Source organism: Triticum aestivum, chromosome 3D (assembly GCF_018294505.1).
Source record: "Triticum aestivum cultivar Chinese Spring chromosome 3D, IWGSC CS RefSeq v2.1, whole genome shotgun sequence".
Taxonomy (NCBI): domain Eukaryota; kingdom Viridiplantae; phylum Streptophyta; class Magnoliopsida; order Poales; family Poaceae; genus Triticum; species Triticum aestivum.
This window is the reverse complement of record NC_057802.1, coordinates 39,995,970-40,014,675: the sequence shown is the minus strand read 5'-3', so window position 1 is coordinate 40,014,675 and position 18,706 is coordinate 39,995,970. Positions and strand designations below refer to the sequence as shown.

At 47.8% G+C, this 18,706-nt stretch overlaps 1 protein-coding gene across 1 annotated transcript; it reads right to left on the bottom strand.

Moving 5' to 3' along the window:
• Positions 1 to 2,071: 2,071 nt before the first annotated feature.
• LOC123074000 (uncharacterized) lies at positions 2,072 to 12,547 on the bottom strand. The gene is made up of 4 exons (XM_044496966.1): positions 12,308 to 12,547; positions 11,345 to 11,465; positions 11,150 to 11,229; positions 2,072 to 3,764 (listed from the first exon to the last, which is right to left on the bottom strand). Exons 2-4 carry the CDS (start codon positions 11,412 to 11,414, stop codon positions 2,565 to 2,567), a joined length of 1,350 nt encoding a protein of 449 aa, XP_044352901.1. The 5' UTR covers positions 11,415 to 11,465; positions 12,308 to 12,547; the 3' UTR covers positions 2,072 to 2,564.
• Positions 12,548 to 18,706: the final 6,159 nt, after the last annotated feature.

Below are 18,706 nucleotides of genomic sequence, written 5' to 3'. Positions count from 1 at the left end.
CTCGCAAAGGTCGCCATCTCCTGTTAAGTACTCCATAGTAGTTGAAATCATCAACTGCGTGATTAGTACTTCCTACTACTGCTGCTACAAGGATTTTCTTAGAGAAAAGACCATTACAGTCCTGCTTATATATATAAGGAGCAGGCAGTTCAACATAGCATCGTCCATCCAAACCAAACCACACAACACACTAGCTAGCTACGGCTCGAAGGACCACCAGCCAACACCAAAAGGTAGGTACATCAAAATACAACTCAGCCTATTCTTTGGCGCCTTCCCATCACGGCATCACCATTCCAGGTTCCTTGTCATGTTCTGAATCTTGCCTTGCGCCACCACCAATTGCTCCTTACGCTCGGCCGACCGGAAGAGACGGCATCCACTGCGAAATGAAAGTAATTGTTTAATAAGTTATATGCAATGGAATACTGAGTAGGGCGTTTTGGAGCTTGGCCTCCATGGAGGCCGATTTTTTTAACTATAAATAAATAAATCAAAATTTAAACTTCTCAGTTTCAAAAAAATCTGATTATTTTTTGTACAAGTATGCAAGGACGTGATGTGTATGGGTGTAAAATTTCACGATGAAATACCTTGCAATGTGAGCTGTGCAAAAGAAACAAAATCATGGACTTTGAAGATGAATAGTGCATGTACTAAAAAGCTGCAGATATTTTTTTTTGTGTAGCCCTCATTTTAACATATTTCGTTCTGAAAATTTACACACTTGTACATCTTGTCTCTAAGTAGATGTGTATTTTCTTGAAACATACAAACATGAATTTTGATCATTTCAAATTCGGCCTCCATGGATTCAACATTTTCGTGGAATACTAGCATTCATGTTGTTGTCAAAGACTGTAGCTTTCCTACAAGTCCAGATCAACGAAAACAAAAGCCCCCAAAATGGCTCATCCAACATCTAAATGGCGCGTCCATTTGTTTTCACTTAATAGTATTGGCCCAAATTGAAGCCTAGATGTTTTTCCTTTTTACGGGATCTTTTGGCATCCTTCATATTTATCCAATGGAATATTTGCTTGAAGATATTGTGAATTAATTCACTTTTTATCGTACTAGAACTAAATATCCCATCAATTGTTTTTCACTTGATGATTAGGATTTTAACAGATTGTACGCATTGTTTTTTTACTTAATCACCCTATTGGATCTAGATGTCACAATTGCTGATTTTCACTTAATTGTAATTGTCCACCAAATCAAAGGCAAGATGTTTGTCTTTTATCATTAATCGGTAGGGTTCTAAGAGATCATGTCCATTGCTTTTCACCTAATCGTTATTTTAGATCTAAAAATCACATCCATTGGTTTTTTTAGTTAATCGTAAGGGTGCACCAAACTAAAAGTCTAGGCTTTGCATTTCGATGACACATAATTTTGTGAAATTCATGATTCCCAAGGGTTCTATTGAAGTGTATATATGTGGATTGCCTAGCCCTTTCCATCAGTTCGGACTTTTGGTTGCGTTGGCTAGTGCATGAAGCTTAACAGGTTCAACCTCCAAATAGAGCAGGATCAGTCTTGAATCCTTATCTATTCGAAGTACAAGAGCTGAGTAATTGAAAAGAAATAAGCCAAGCTGAGTTGGTAGATTACTAACGAGTGACGAACAAAAGAAACATACTGTAAGTTCATTTGGCTTTGTTCTAAGCCAATCCATGTTTACTTTCACCAAGTTTATAGAAGAGAGTACCAACATGTGCAACACCAAATACATACAATATAAAAATATAATTGATAATGCATCTAATAATACTAGTTTGGTGTTGCATCTGTTGATACTTTCTTTTAAACGGCTGACTTGAGAGAAAACTGAAGGAACTTACACTGTGAAACAAAAGGAGTACATCACAAGGATGATATAAACGTGCAACATGCCAGGTATGTGAAAATGTGGTGTATGAAAGGTAAAATATGGAACATGCAGCATCACAACAGTAATACATATTTTGCTTCCCACAGTGAAGAATGTGGTACCAAAATATAGCACCTGGCGGGGCCATGAACTCACCTATTACGAAGATGCCGAGTGGCATTTGGAACAGAAATATACCACAAAATCTGCCACCATACATAGCAGCAAAATTTATCTACCGTTTTCTTAATTCATTTTCTTACAGTATATACTTAGGAAAGAAAATCTCAAGTTGTCAGCCTGAGAACCCAGAGGTTTTGCATTACAGTTTCCACATAGCAGCAGGCCACTCTAGTATCATCTCAGCTCATAGCAGGCAGTTGATGATGGGTGCCCATTTGCTCTTCTCTGCAAATAAACCTTTTTCTTCTAATTATATAAGAGGTCTAGATCCCAAGTTTGTGCTTGGAAACATATATAATCATGCATCGACCCGCAGAAGCCGATCCCATATTCATTGATTCTTTCCAGATTACAACTAGACAATTTTGGTGATTCTTGACTTACCATGTGACTTCAAGCATTCACCTTTCTTTTATTCCGGTGCAAGGACATGCATGGCATGCAGAGAGTGCAGAGTGCAGAGTGCGTTGTCGAAGAAGGTTGATACTGCAGGAGCAGCAAGGCTTCAAAATATATCCAGGACCACTACAATGATAATAGCAAATATTGCGGCAGCAAATGTTGCCTTCGCAGTCCAATCGAGTACGGTGGTAGCTGCAGCGAGGCGGACACTGGTCGAGTCTGGCTTGATGGTAGCCACCGTGAGAGCAAAGCCGGACATAAAAGCTGAGGTGAATAATATGGTGCAGGCCTTGAGAGATTCAGCCTTCCCATGAAGGAACCCTCCAAAGATGGCGATGATTGCCGTAAAAGACCACATTGTGATCTTGTGCCCCATCTCTGCCTTCCACTTGAGGCGTGCCTTTTGGTACTCACTGGGGTTGCTGTCCTGGGCTGCTGTACGGCCAACACAGTGCTCCTTGAAAATGTGGACAGCCGCCGCAAAAACCCACGGGGCGAATGCTGCAAAGACCAAGAACTCAACTATATCGAAAGCCACTGCTAGAACTGCACAGGCTAGCAGCGAATGATTGAAGATAATCGCTAGCCACATGCATTTGATGATAAACCCTCTGAGCTTTGGATTGTTGATCTCTAGTACCTTGTGACCGATCTGGATGTAGAGCAGACCCCAGATCAAAATAGTGAACACTAAGAAGATGGCTACAAGAACAACACTTTTGGTCTTCCCTGAACCACCAGTTACATTGTAATTGACCATCAGGGCAACCACGCCTGCGAAAGCAGAGTTGCTGATGGCTGACACCAACTTAAAGGCAGCCTCCAACTCTTCCTTGTGCTCCTTGAGTGCTGCCTCCTCGTCACCGCCCTCGGCTTTGAGTCCCACATACCACCGTACTACAACAAGTGGAGCCGTTACCACGAAAAGAAGGGCAACGACAATGTACTTGTATAGCTTATACCCAGAGAGCAGGAAGGGGCTGATCAATGTTATCACAGGCAATGCGCTGCATAACCAGGGAAGGTATTTGGAGACAATGAGCTGGCTCTCGGAGACAAGGTGTTGTGGGAGCTCCAGCAGGTTCATGCTGAGCAGCATCAGGCAAACACCACTGACGAGGCATGTGAGGCCAAGCAGCAACGGAATGATGTACCGTAGATTATGTGGTCCTCTGTCTCCTGGTGGGAGAAAGTACCAAGCCACTATCATGATTAAACCAAAGCCAGCAATGACGCTCCCAAACTCCAAGTTCTCATTGGCTTTTGTTGTTTCCCCTGTCTCAATGGTGGCGCCTTCCTCAGCCTGCAGATTACAAGAGTAACAAGGGTCAAATTTAATAGATGCAAAGCCCAAACCCGTCGCTATGCCAAAACGGCACCAGTTCTGTCCACATTGTATCTCAGAGAACTCTTCACATACTTATTAATATACCAAGCATCTATTTTGTATCCAAAAGCAACAAGAGAAAAACGGAACCTAGAATTAGTAAAGCAAGACTACAATTGCATTACTAAAAAAAGAGTACAACTGCTGTAGTCATTGGCATGATAACAGTGCGATGTAATGACATCACAGAACACATGGTAACATGAATGAACATAAAAAACTACCCATATTTTTTATATGAAATGCTTATATCCTCATAAGGTGTCTGAATCTTCCACAAGCTCTTGTGTTTTACTGCTAGTGTTGGCTCTTCAGTCGTTTAGTGGTAGCGTGTGCTCGTTTACTTTCTAAGGGGGTTGTTAATTTCATGCCTCGCTGTTATTTTGTGAGTTTGGCTGCTGTTAAGTAGACTATCATCATGTCACGCCATGAAATCAAGAGCGGAAGAAGCTCTAGCTCAAATAGAGCTGTATTCATTCCTTGTTTATTGGTTTCAGAAATGTAGTTGGGGGTTGCAAGCTCCTTAATCCGACCAAAAAAAAAGAGTAAAGTAAATCATCATATGCTATTTGTTTGGAAGCTGTTTGCATTTTATAAAAGAGTTTTGCTTCGGTACACCCCCCCTAGAAAAGTTTACAGATTTTGATGCAGATGAAAGATGGAGATTAGAAGATACCTTTTCAATCAAAAATGTTAAATTGTTCCGATCTCTTGTTTGATGCATGGGGAAAGTAGGGATTTGAATTAGTTGATGCTTAATGTAAAAGTAGGGCTTAGAATTAGTTAATGTACCGAAGCAAAACTCTGTATAAAATTGAGGAATCACCTATTCGGATAATTTTCAAATATTACGGAATACAGCAAGATGCGGCTCAACCAGATGTAAGACGGTTTTGAACTTTCATGCTGATCAACAGGTGTCAGCTCCAAGAGATGCTACATTCTCTAAGACATGCTAAATTCAGATAACATCTCTGAAAATCTGCACAGACCAATCTCCACCCAAGCATATGAGCAACTTCTTCAACTTTAGGAATAACTCAGTTGGTGCATCATTAGATGTATCATTCTGAAGCTAATGATCATTGGTACTATTCTTGGAATTTCCCTCAATAAAAAGCTTCCTAAAACAGGATGTCCCTGCCCCCAGCAACTCCAGTGGATCTGGAAGACTGCTTGTCAGTTAAAGATCAAAATATTTTCCTGGCTTCTATTAGTACATGACAGAGTTAGCACCTGGAATCTATCGCGGACGGAAAAAAAAATCATCTACCAGACTACACATGTATCATCTGCGGATCTGCCTAGAGAACACTGAAGAATACACATGTGTTTATTCTGGGACCGTGTCCTCGGCCCTTGGTTGTGCCCGCCTGCGTGCTTAACATTTTTTTTCTTTTGATAAAGCTTGCTTAACAAATACTTCCTCCACTCCAAAATACTTGAAGTTCTAGGTTTGTCCTAAGTCAAACATCTTTATGTTTGACCAAGTCTATAGAAAAATATATTGACATCTACCACATCAACTATATATAGTATAAAAATATTTTTTATAATGATTCTAATGAAACTAATATGATATTGTAGGTATTAGTACATTTTTCTGTACTCCAACCAAGGAAGATCTAATCTTTAGCCCCAAAACAGGTCAACCGATTGACAAGCACTCTTCCAGATCCATCGGAGTTGCTGGGTTTTATAATGAATCTAATGAAGCTAATATGATACTCAGAAGCACTCTTCCAGATCGATTGGAGTTACCGGGGGCAGGGACATCCTGTTTTAGGCACTTATTTTGACCATCTAGAAAAATATTTTCCTGGCTTCTATTACATGACAGTCAGAACCAGGAATCTATTGGGGAGGAGAAAATTCGTCTACCAGACAACTCATGTATCATCTGCCTACAGAACACTGAAGAAACCCCACATACATTTATTCTGGGACTGTGTCTCGGCCATTGGTTGTGCCTGCCTGCATGCTCAAGAATGTTTTTTGATATAAAGCTTGCTTAACAGATATTTTCTCCACTACAAAATACTTGAAGTTCTAGGTTTGACCAAGTCTACAAAAAAAATATATCAACATCTACAACATCAACTGTATATAGTATTTTACGATGAATCTAATGAGCTAATATGAGATTAGTATTTTTTATACTCCAACCAAGGAAGATCAAATCTTTAGCCCATAAACGGTTCAACTGATCGATGATCGCTTGTGCCCGCACCGTCCCCTTTTTCTTCTTCTTGAGGGCATCGTGAAGACAAAAGGTCGATTACGTGGAGTCCGCAGACTGATACAAACAGAAGTGTCTCACTCACTTTACGTGGGCGGGAGAGTTTGTTTAGATGCAGGACGTGGGCAAGACCACTATTTAAGACATTATATAACTATAGGATCCAGGAAAAAAATGCTGCATCTAAACATATCAATCCATCCCATTATCGCATGAACGCATAATTGAGCAGCGGAGTAGAATAAAATTTCAGTCATATAGTCAATTACTAGATGGTCAAACTGAAAAAAGGTATACGAGTTTTTTTTAGCAACACAGTACAAATACATACGCTCATATTAACATCCACCTCTATTAATGCACACATGCACACCCACTACTTTGGTCATTTTCGAGACTGAACCGCCAATTTTTTTTTTTTGCCTCAGGCCTACATCTTCCACTTCTAGCAAGTCGTGGGGCTGGCTATGGTGCTTGTCCTGACAATGATGGGATTACTTACGTGATGAAGCCTTGTCACAAGAATAGGACAAGATTGCAATCTTGGTCTTGTGTCTGGGCTTCTTATTGGAAAGTTCAAGGACCTAGTTCTAAGTTCTCTTTTCTTTTGGATCCATCTGTCAGTTATACTGTGATTCTGGGTCCTTACCTTGTTCAAAAAGGGAAGAAAAAAAGAGAAAAATGATACAAAATTGCTGAGTAGGGATTGCTCTGAAAATATATATCATGCGCCATGTGGATTGCAAGGAGAGAAAACTCGCAAGGGATGGTAGGAGGAGCAGAAGGAAAAATGGAGAAAGTGAGGGCAGCAGGGAAAGATTCCTAGCAAGATCCTGGGTCAATACAAAATTACATGCCTTCTCGTGCAGTACATGGCTAAGCTAGCGGTTGTAACCTTTTGCTATCACTCTCCTTCTATCAATGAAAGTACGGTACGTACCTGGCCCCGCGTCGTCCCTGCTAGGGCGACTCGGGCGGCGCTCAAACCCTAGGCGCCGGGGGCGCGATCTCCCTCCTCCCTTTCCTCTGCCGCTGCCGGAGGACACCGCTGGGCTAAGCCCGGAAGCCGACGGCGGTGGCGGAGGACTCCCTCTCTCACGCGTCTTAGGGGTAGTGCGGGGCCTCTAAACGTGTGGTGGCGCGGCCGATCCAATCTATGCGGCGCGAGAGCGTTGGCTGTAGCAGGCGGCAGCGTGGTGGCAGGCCCTGCCTCGAACGACGGCAGCTGCAGGCGCGGTGCAGCCATGTACAGGGAAGGGTGGTGGCTACGGTCGGCGGCGGCGGCGTGGAGGGCCTGGTGGACTGGTCGGCGGCGCCTTCGATTAGATCAGATCTGGCCGGTGCAGCCGGCGGTGGTGGCCATCTCCTCTGTCAGAGGTGGTCGGCCTGAGGCTGGATGGTCAGATCTCAAGATCCGTCATCTAGTCCCGGCTGCGAGTCGGGAAGAAATAGTTGCCGGTGAAAACCGAGCCGATGGCAGGCGATGGCGGCGTTCTGTGCCATTACCTTGCTGAAGACATCATCGTGTAACTACTGTCGACCCACTCGTGCTGCTCCGGAGAAACCCTAGGATCTGGTCTTCCAGATCGGACGATGGCAGTAGTGCGGTGTCGTTTCGCTTTTGGGAGCATCATTTGTGGAGCAGCACTGGAAGACAGAGGCAGGAGGTGGAGCGGCTTTGTCTTGCACGGAGTTTCGGTGGAGATGTCAAGTCAAGCCAGGGCGACAGGTGTTACGCAGTGTCATGCCTGGTCGGCAGGTGCTACGCATGACACATCTTCCAGAATCTTCGCGTCTGGATGGATGAGCACGGGGCGGTGACGCCGTTGGGCGTCGTAGTGGCGTCAACGGATGGACGGACCGGTAAGGACGATGCGGATCTGGGTCAGCGGTCCGATGATGATGTGGGCGTCTAAAACGTGTGCATGTGATGTACGCTTTAGGTCTTCTGCATCGGCTGTGGGTTCCGATATGTTATGTGGATGGATCCGCGACGACACCGATTTTAGATATGGGGATTGAAAGCACCTCGCATTATCGAGTTTTGTAGGTGTGAGTGATGACTTCGGGTGGCTTGGTGTATATATTCTTGTTAGACCTTTGTTGAATAATAAATAAAGCGGCCGTATGCATTGATGAAGAGGCCAGGGGTTTTAGCATCCTTTTCCAAAAAAAAATAGTTAGTACGGTGAAAGTATGTGCAAGCTTTGTGTATTCGTGTTAAAAAAACACAAAATTCATATAATATGATTAAGCTCCCTGCATGCTAGTAGAGGACAAAATAATATACGGAGTAGAAGAGCAGAACCATGTACGCTTCTCACTAATGAGGTTAAACATCTAAACATGGATAAAGGCAACGTATGCTTTGCCGGCGCCGGCAAAGTAATCCCCATCGGCGTTTACTTCTTGAGGGTCCGTCGGCGGAGGACGATGCAGGCATGCAGCCGGCCGATCTTCTGGCGGTTGGCACTTGGCACGCTGCATGGATCATAGGAGCCCGGCGTCTGATCTGTCAAGGTGGAGGGAGCTACCCAGCGCCCGGCGGCGCTCCGGCGGGCGCATCGTCCTGATCCTCTCATGCCCAGTCGTAGCCTACGGATTATTTTATTTTTAGGGGGGGTCTACGGACGTGGGATTACGTGGGTATGTATGACGTTGGACGGCCAAGGAATTCGACAAAATTTTGATGCTGATGCTCAGCTACAGGGGATTAAGCGGGGTTTGGGTTAGAAGCGACGCGGAGGACCACACTCCCGGCTGCTCGTTGGGTTTACAATTTTCTTAATCAGTCGCAATCTAGCTTTTCTTCATATAATCTGTCCCAATCTACCTTTTGTTATATACTCCCTCCGTTCCTAAATATAAGTCTTTTTAGAGCTTTCAAATGGACTACCACATAGCTAACCAACCTGTGGTTGGATGGTTAGAGGGACTGTGGTATCCCCAGCCCATCAGGGTTCAAATCCTGGTGCTCGCATTTATTCCTGGATTTATTTCAGAATTTTCCGGCGATACGTATTCAGTGGGAGGAGACGTTCCCGTCGACGACGAGGTGCCTACGGTGACTTCGTAAATTTCAAGATGATATGCCGGCTCAGTCTTTCGAAGGTGCTCATCGGGGTAGGGTGTGCGTGTGTGCGTTCATAGGGGTGAGTGTATGCGCGTGTATATGAGCTAAATTTCAAGATGATATGCCGGCTTAGTCTTTCGAAGGTGCTCATAGGGGTAGGGTGTGCGTGTGTGCGTTCATAGGGGTGAGTGTATGCGCGTGTATATGAGCGCGTGTGTCTGTACTGATGTTAAAAAAAAGGACTACGACATACGAATGTATATAGACATATTTTAGAATGTAGATTCACTCATTTTGCTTCCGTATGTAGTCACTTGTTGAAATCTCTAGAAAAATCTATATTTAGGAACGAAGGGAGTATATAACATGTCTCAATATACCTTGTTTGAGAGCGACTAATTAAGAGGGGTGCCCCGCAGGAAGCACCACGAGGTGTGCGTGACACGTGGAGGGGTTTGAGGGAGCGGCGCGCGGAGTGCCTGGGACAAAAAAAAGCGACATCTTTTTTCAGCGGGTGTTTTCTTCTCTTTCAGGTTGTTTTCTCTTTGTCTTTTTTTTCCTTTTGGTTTTTCTCTGGTTTTTTCCCTGTCTAGTTTTCTTAGGCTGTCACGTGTACAACACGGATGTATATGTACCGCTCATTGTGTACTCACTAACCGTGTGGGAGTATAGGTGCACCGTGTGGAGAATACAAATGTGATATGGGGAATACATGTTGCTTTCCCACATAAAAAAAAATACAAGTTGCTTTGCGGTGGGTACATGTTGTGCAACGCATGGAGTACAAGTGAGTTGCAGGGGGAGTACGGGCTGGGCTATGCAGGGAGTACAAGTTATGCTACACGAGGAGTGCAAGTGCGCTGTGGGGAAGAACATGTTTCATCACACGGGAAGTACACGTTACACATAGGTGGCACTGCATGAGGAGTACAAGTTACACTACGCGAGAGCACAGTATGTTATAGTGGAAGTACAAAGTTTCATTGTTCTAAGTACAAGTTACATCCAAAAAAGAGTTCAACGAAACCTATGAACATGTGATCAACTTTCAGAGATATAGCCATGAGTAACAAAGGTGAAAACGTTCATAATTTGGACACTCGCATCAAGAGATATTTGAAATTTGAAATTTGGATCTCAAAGTAAAGCACGTACAGTGCCCTCTCACCCTTCCGCATGAGTGAAAAAAATAATCAAAACTCTCTGGTGGCAACAAGTGTCACACACGAGTTGCGCCACATGTAGCACCAAAGGTGTTTGAAATAACATTCACAAAAGGTACCCATCAACTAGTGATTTCGATCTTGTTTTTTATGAGAAGTGATCACATGATGTACAATCTTTTTGTTCCGAATAATTCTCAAGTGCTATATCTGTTTCAAATAATGGAGCATTAATTAGGGTTGCCATAAATTTAAACTTGTTCTAAGGGAATTTTGTGTCGTAGATGTTGGTATTCTCCTGTATCTCCTTTATAAATTTGGTCAAATTTATAAGAATCATTACTGGTGACACAACCATATCTAAGTAAGTACGATTTTATTCTGAATCAATGTGAGTAGTATGTATATATAATTCCTTTGTGCAATAATTCCTTTAGACCATGCTAGAAAAGAATGAAGAACAAAAAATTAGGAACCACTCTACCAATATTTTTACAATAGCTACCGACAGTTTGTTTGACTTTGACCATTGACTTAAAAGTATGCTTTGTCAATTCAGTCCAAAATCAACCATCGAGTAGAGACAAAAACTATGTTTTGTCCTTACTCCTTAACCAATCACGGAAAGTAGGCAACAGCCATATGCCATGACACAATAAACTATGCTAGTTTTTTTTAACACATAAAATATGCAAGTTGATACTTGAAAAGGACAGAAAAGATATCTGCTCTAGTAAGATATAGACGTGCCCGCTTTGCGAAAATTTTGGATCATTGCATGAATGGAAGAGTCAAAACAAAATGGACCGATGTTGTTTGTGCTTACCGGAGCCAGGGTCCTTGACGGCGGCGACGGCGGTGGCGCTGCTCGGCCCTTCTTGTCCATGTTCAGTGTTGGCGGCGAAGCTGCAAATTTAAGCGACAACAGAACTCAAAACGGAGGTGCGAACTAAGCTGCAGATAAATATATAGCTTAAAACGAATAGTAGCAAAGCATAGAGATGATATCCATGGTGCTCACCTTCCACATCGACGTCGAGCTGGTTAGCGCGCACGAGTCGTGAGGTTTGGGTTTTGCATTCCTCTGCCATGGCCACGATCGTTCGTGATCTCCTCCCTGCCTCCTGTCAGGTCCCCCCCCTCTGCAATTAGCAGAATTGTACCATCCCTTTTAGCATTTTTTGAAGAAATATTCAATTATAACTTCATAAGCAGCCCCGCAAAGACACGTAATTTAATCTGCAGGGGTTAATTTGATATAGTTGCCTCCAGGCACTGCTTTCGGTGCACCAGTTAGGCTGAGAGAGAAGAATTTTTGTTTTTTTAGGGAAGAAGAGGAAGCAGCAGCAGCAGCAGAGGAGAGAGAGAGAGAGAGAGAGAGAGAGAGAGAGAGAGAGAGAGAGAGAGAGAGATTGTCCATTGACTTGGCGTAACAAAATTTAGTATCAACCTAAGTTAATCGCAAATTTGGAATCCATTGGTGATTCGCAGAAATCAAATCCACAAGATGCATGATACAAGCAGGACAAACGACGGAAGATAGCCGAGGCAGAAGGCTTTAATAAGAATTTGGCCATGAGAGACCTTCGTAAGTATTGCAAAAGAAGGGGCCTGCTGATAAAGCTGGGCGGGGAGGCGATGAAAGAACTAGATCTCTTCCTGTTTAATACTAGCACTACCATACTAGGACTGGAGCAGGAAACCCTTGTCCTACCATACTAATTAGCCCTACCCTCTTAAATTCTTCCAAGTAGCAAATCCAGATAGAGGAGAACGCAACTCCAAGACTCATACCAAGAAAGAAGCAACCCTCGATCGAGTGAGATCCACGATCATGCACGAACTAGGAAAGAGAGGGTATGAATCAATTTGAAACAAACAAAAAAATGGACAGAGAAAGAAGAAGAAGAAGAAGAAGAAGAAGAAGAAGGCCTTTATCTAACCAAATCAGGGGGAAAGGGAAGAGAAACATGATCCCTCCCACCTGATCGCCTAGCTTGGCGCTGGAATGGATCGCGGATTCGGGAACGCAGGCTCTTCGACGAGTTATGAGAGCTGGTGACGGAGGGGTCGACACAAGGGGAGGAAATAGAGCATGTGCAATGTCTATGTGTATATGCTATGATGACTTGGCAACTAGTACTAGTCTCTCGGCGCCCGAGTGTGAACTGCGAGGTGCCAATGCTCTACTCTTCTCTCTCCTGTTATCCCCTCTCAATCATCACACATGTTGGAACAGGTCTCATGGCGCTGGGGTCATCGGTAAGTATACATCCCAGAGAACGTATCCAGTGCACCAGCCTAATTGGTGCAGCGGATGCACCAGCCATATTTTAGTCGTGGATTTGGAACCGAGAGCGATGAGAGTGGAGAACTGGACATGGATCAATAGAACATTTCTAAATACGACCTCATACTATTCTGAAATCAAACCACACTCCACTCTTTCCTCTCCCATCATTGAATCAATGCTATTTTTATTTCTCCAAACATAAATATGTTCATACATGTCGAACTATATGTTCGAATTTAGTTTTTCGTTGACCACCATTTTTGTTTTGACGAGATGTTCGAAACGAGATTAATGTTGAATATATTTTTAAAAATTGATTTTTTTGATGTGTTACCAAGAGATATACAAGCTCGAAAAACACGACCATGTCTCGTGGGTCGCTCCTACGGCTCACGGGGCGACCCCTGCCGCCACCTCAACCACCTCCCCCTCGCTGCCATTGCTGGCGGCGATGGGACACACCCTATTCCACCTTCTCCCCTCCCTGCTCCCTGGTATGCTCATTCTCCAACAAATCGGCGACGCGACGCAGATCTCTCCACTGCAGGAGACCTCCCATCCTGGTCGGTTGGGGCCTTGCCTGGTGCCAGCGTGGCCCTCGGCAGGAGCGGCGAGGAGCAGGATGCAACTGTCGAGCTCCTAGAGGTACGCTCCCTCACGTCAGGGCCGATGGCCGTGGCTGGGGTTCGGCCGCCGCTGGCTATTGGATCTGCCAGATCTAGCGTGCTTCTTCTCGGACTCGATGGTCCTCGTGGGCATGTCTCTCCCCTTGTTGGTTTCTCTTGTGGCTGATCCTTTTGGGCGCCCCGGCAACCTAGATCTTTGCGATGATTCGTCTTAGTGCGGGTGCAAGTTGTGTGGCTTGAGGGTGCAATGGGTGAGGGAGTTGCGCCAGCACTGCAGCAGGGGCGGCCGATTACGTGCTTGCGGTCCACAGCCCCTGTGGTTGGTGGGTGTCGGTGGACCTCCTCGGTCATCAGAGGGGCGGCTTCTTATGCTGGGCACAGCGATACCTTTTTGGCGGGTGCCGCGGTGTACGTGCTTGTGGGTTTTCATGGATGTTTGGGCAGCGAGATGGCTCACTCGAGAGGCGTCTGTCATGCGGGTGTGGTCTTCGTTGCCACGCCACCCTGTTTTGGGTGTTGTTTGCTTCTCTCCTTGGCTGGCCATGGCTGATGGATTTGGGTGGTGGGGTTATGTCCCGAGCGAAGGCTCCGCTCAACGGTGTGGGTGTTGGTGATAGTGATGCTCTTGTGCGTCATTTTCCCTCCTTGGAGGTGTCAACCTGGGTCGCCTCCATCCACCATGGGCTCTAGGTGATAACCTTGGTCTGGCATGTGCAGACCGGGCGGTGGCGGTGTTTCCTCCTTGGAGGCTTCGTCTCGTGAGCAAGGTTCCAATGCATTTTGCTGGTCATCGGGGTGGGTTTTATGGATGACAGTTTCTTTTCTTCGTGTGACGGTTCCATGCTTTGATGGTGGTGGTCTCTAGAGGAGCTAGGTTTGGTGAGGTGGGTGTGCTCGAAGGCCACTATTTGGGGTCTTGGCTTAGTTTCCATCTGTGGTCTAGGGTGGTGAGCATTCTATCATCCGACAGTGTGGCGCCCTTTGAACCGAGGCAAGGAGCAGGAGCTCCTTTCGTCTAAGGAACCAAATGCGCTGATGTGTGGGACGCCCATGCGATGGCTGTCGGTGTACTAAGGTTTGGGCCCTATGGTACCCCTTACTTGTGCACGGGCAGTTGCAGCCGCGCCCGCATCAAGGCTTGACGGGGGCAGCTGGGGGCCAAATACAAGACGACCAAGACGGCGTCCAAGCCGGTAATCAGAGAGCAGAAGACAAACAAGACCCTCGGCAAGATCGTTGCCGGGACAGCTCGCGAAGCCCCGGCAAGATCCTTGCCGGGACGGCTTGCGAAGCGTTGACAAGACCACCACCCTTGAGGTTGAGAGCTCTGACACCATCGACAATTTCTAGACCAAGACCCAGGGGCGCATGCGTGGTGGCATGCAGATCTTTGTGAAGACAAGAAGACAAAGTTCCCAACAAGGTTCTTGCCGGGGACGTTTGCGAGGCCCCGGCAAGATTCTTCCCGGGGACGATTGCGAGGCCACGACGAGGCTCGCGCATGACAAGGCTCCGCTGCCCTGCCAACCAGGCAAGCGCCTGCGTGGCGGCATGCAGATCTTCGTGAAGATCCTGCCACCGCTCCAGCGCAGTGGCTAGCCAGTCAGCTTGGCGTTGCATGCCTCATCATCCTGGATGCGTGTCAATACGGGGTGAGGCGGCGACGGACGGGACGGGCTCTGTTTCCGTTCCCAATAAAGCTAGAGGGCACGTAAGCAGCGCATTTAATGCGTTTGTCCTAAAACGTCAGTGATAAGCACGTGCACTGTAGCACTTTACACCTCTCGTGTGCCTGCACGCCACTGTGGTAGCCCCTTGGTATAAAAGGAGGCCCAGGGCGACGCAGGAGGGGACTTTTTTCAGACTTTCCGGCCCAGTTTGCATGCGTAGCAACGAGCCGAAGCTCAAGAACACGGAAATACACTACGAGCAGAAATAGGGTTTTACGCTTCTCAGCGGCCCGAACCTGGGTAAAAATCCCTCGTGTTGTTAGATCTGCTCTTTGTGCACTCCTTTTCCCCGCCAACCGTAGAAGGGATTCACGAGAGCCCATAGGTGTCGTTTCTCCGACATCCTTGGCGCGCCAGGTAGGGGGGGGGGGTGAGGTTGTGCAAACCCGATCTAGCAGTTAGCTTGCCGGTTCCTTGATCACCATGGCTCCCAAGAAGATGGCGATCACGGCGATTGGTTCGTCTGCAGCCAATCTGCATGTGCCAGCACGGACGGGCGACGGTGTAGACGCGGGTGGTGGTGGGGGTGCGGATCACGAGCATCCACGACGCTCCGGCGACCGATTCCAGACGAGTGGCATCGTCCGCGCCCGCGACGATGACCCGCGCACTGCTGGGTCCAAGGACGGAGCCGTGCTGCCTACGGGCGGCGCGGGGACCTCCAAGGGTGGGAAGGCGGCCTCCAAGACGCCCCCGCTGACGCGTCCGCCGCGGTCCTCCCAGGTCATGCGCGACGAGCGGCGCCACGGCGTTGGAGACCACGAGCGTCCCCACGGAAAGGGCCCTCAGCATCATCCTCGAGATGCGCAGGGCCGACATGCACGCCACGACGCTGGTGGAAACGGCGCATGGCCACGGAACCATGATGGGGCTCCTTCTGATGTGGTTAGAAGTCCGAGCAACTCCCGTTCCTCGCGCTTGTCGCTGCCACCCATGCCAGCAGAGGCGTTGGCGCGAGCGCAGCTACTCCTCGATTTTCCTCCTGCTGTGGAGAAGCAAGAAGAGTGGAGGGCTGCTATCTAGAGCCTTATTGGCCACGCCAATAAAGATGGGTACCAGGAAGCAGGTCCTTCGCGGCGTCGGTCCACTGAGCCGGCACTTGCCGATGGCGGGAGGGGCGGAGGTGCTGCAACCACGGTGCACTCTCCTCCACCGCGACATCAACGGTCGGCTGCTCGGGGGGTCGATGGCCGCGACGACGGGTCCACAGCGTCGTCAGATCCACGAGCTCGCCGCGACCAACGTCAAGTTCTTTAGGAATGGGTCAAAGAGGACGCTCGAACTACCATCGAGCGGCGACGGGAAGCACGCCACCAATATGATAGGCATGTGGGACCCACTATAGACATGCCTGCGTCGGGGGATTCTGGTGACTTACCTTAGGAGGTGGGTTGTCTGGCTTTCACCCGTGAGCTGCGCCGATTCCAGTGGCCCAACACCCGCATGTTCAAACCAGAGGTCCCGGAGAAATATGATGGCAAGACACATCCGTCCGAGTTCCTGAGCGTTTACACCATCGCGATGCAAGCTGCCGGGGCTCGGGACGGCAAGGTGGTCGCCAACTACTTACCGTTGGTGCTCAAGCCCAACGTCAGGTCGTGGTTGATGCACCTGCCAGTGGATTCCATCTCCTCTTGGTCGGATCTGTGCCACGAGTTTGTTGGCACCTTCACTGGAGGCCACCAAGCTCCTGGCCAGGCAAGTTATTTACATCTCATACCCCAGAGGGATGGCGAATCCTTGCGCAAATATATACAGAGGTTCAGCCATGTGCAATACAACATCCCAGATGTTCATCCTGCCGCTATCATCAGCGCGTTTCATCAGAAAGTGCGCAACCGCAAGATGCGTGAAGAGCTGGCAATGAACAAGGTTAGGGATGTTGCCAAACTTTATGTTTTGGCTGACAGATGTGCTCGGGCTGAAGAAGGAAGGAAGTACCCCGACGAAGAGGCCGGCGCGGGAAGTGACTCCGGGGATGAAGACGTCGTCGCCCCAGCAAAGAAGGGCCGACGGTGCAACAGGAAGCGCAAGGGCAAGCCCGTGTTTGCCGTCGAGGAATCCGGCAACCCCGGCATCGCCAAGAAGGCCATGGTTGACGACCCCGGCAAGGAGGTTGCCGGGTGCGCCGCCGGCCAGGCCTTGGCGGCTGCCGACAAGCCAAAAGGCTCCGACAAGCAGTACTTGAAGATCCATCGCACCAAGGTCATGACCTCCAGAACTGCCGGCAAGTTGAGCGGCTTGTGGAAAGGCAGAAAGCTGAGTACAAGAGGCGAGACAAGGAGAAGGGCCAGGATGGTGCTGAGGGGTCCGGCAAGAAGCGCGGGGGCCACCGCGGCAAGGACAAGAAACAAGAGAGGCCCACTCGGAGCCACGACAAGAAAGAGGGAGATGACAACCATGAGTAGGACGACGAGTCCAGCGAGCATGAGTTTCTAAAAGCCACAGAATCCATGTGCATCGATGGTGGCGCCTCGTTGCATTCTTCTCACCACCAACTTAAACAGTGTGCGCGCGAGATCAATGCGATGGAGCCATCGATCGATGCCCAGAAGCCACTGAAATGGTCCAACACGCCTATCATTTTTGATGCCGAGGATCACCCTGATCGCACAACCGCGTCAGGTGCTTGCCGTTGTTGGTTTCACCAACAACTCGCAACCTCAAGGTGACGAAAATCTTAGTTTATGGTGGGGCCGGTCTGAACTTGATCTCACCCAAGGTGATCAAGAGATTGCAAATCCCTGATGGAGATCTCGAAGAAACGGGCACGTTTCAAGGGATCAATCCGGGGAGAAGCCAGCCCAAGGGTAAGATCACACTACCAGTCACATTTGGTGGTGAGCTAAACTACAGGACAGAGAAGATCGTTTTTGATGTCGACAAGATCCCGTTGCTGTATAACGGGATCCTTGGCCGTCCAGCACTGGCCAAGTTTATGGCGGCGTCACACTACGCCTATAACACACTGAATATGCCTGGCCCGATGAGCATCATCACTATTGGCTCTGACAAGAAAGATGCGCTCATCTGCGCTAACCAACTCTAACGGGAGGCAGTGGTAGCACCTACCGCCAAGGCACTTGCTCCTGCTACCGGAGCTCCCGGGGAGAAGAAGACCGGCAAGACCTCTTGCACCCACTCCGGAAGCGCGCCTCCTCGGAGTGCTGTGCTCCCATCGAGAACGTGCCAGAGAGCTCCACTGGCAAGAGCAAGAAATCCAAGGCAGCACCACCAGAGACCAAGAAGGTGCCCGTCAAGGAGGACGGCACGGGCGGAGCTTTCACTATAAGCTCCACCCTCGACAGCAAATAGGAAAGCGCACTCATCACCTACTATGGGCGAATGTCGATGTGTTTGCATGGCAAGCATCTGACATCCCCGGCGTTCCCGGGGAGGTGATTGAGCACCAACTTGTTGTCTGTCCTCATGTGAGGCCCGTCAAGCAGAAGGTCAGGAAGCAAGCTTTGGAGCGACAAGAGTTTATCGTCGAAGAGATTAGGAAGTTGGAAGCAGCAGGTTTGGTCAGAGGAGTGCTCCATCCAACATGGTTGGCCAATACGGTGGTGGTGCGCAAGGTGAACGGGAAATGGAGGTTGTGCATTGATTATACGGATATCAATAAAGCATGTCTGAAGGATCCTTTCCCTTTGCCGTGCATCGACCAGATCGTGGACTCCACTACAGGGTGCGACTTGCTGTCATTCCTTGACGCCTACTCAGGATACCACCAA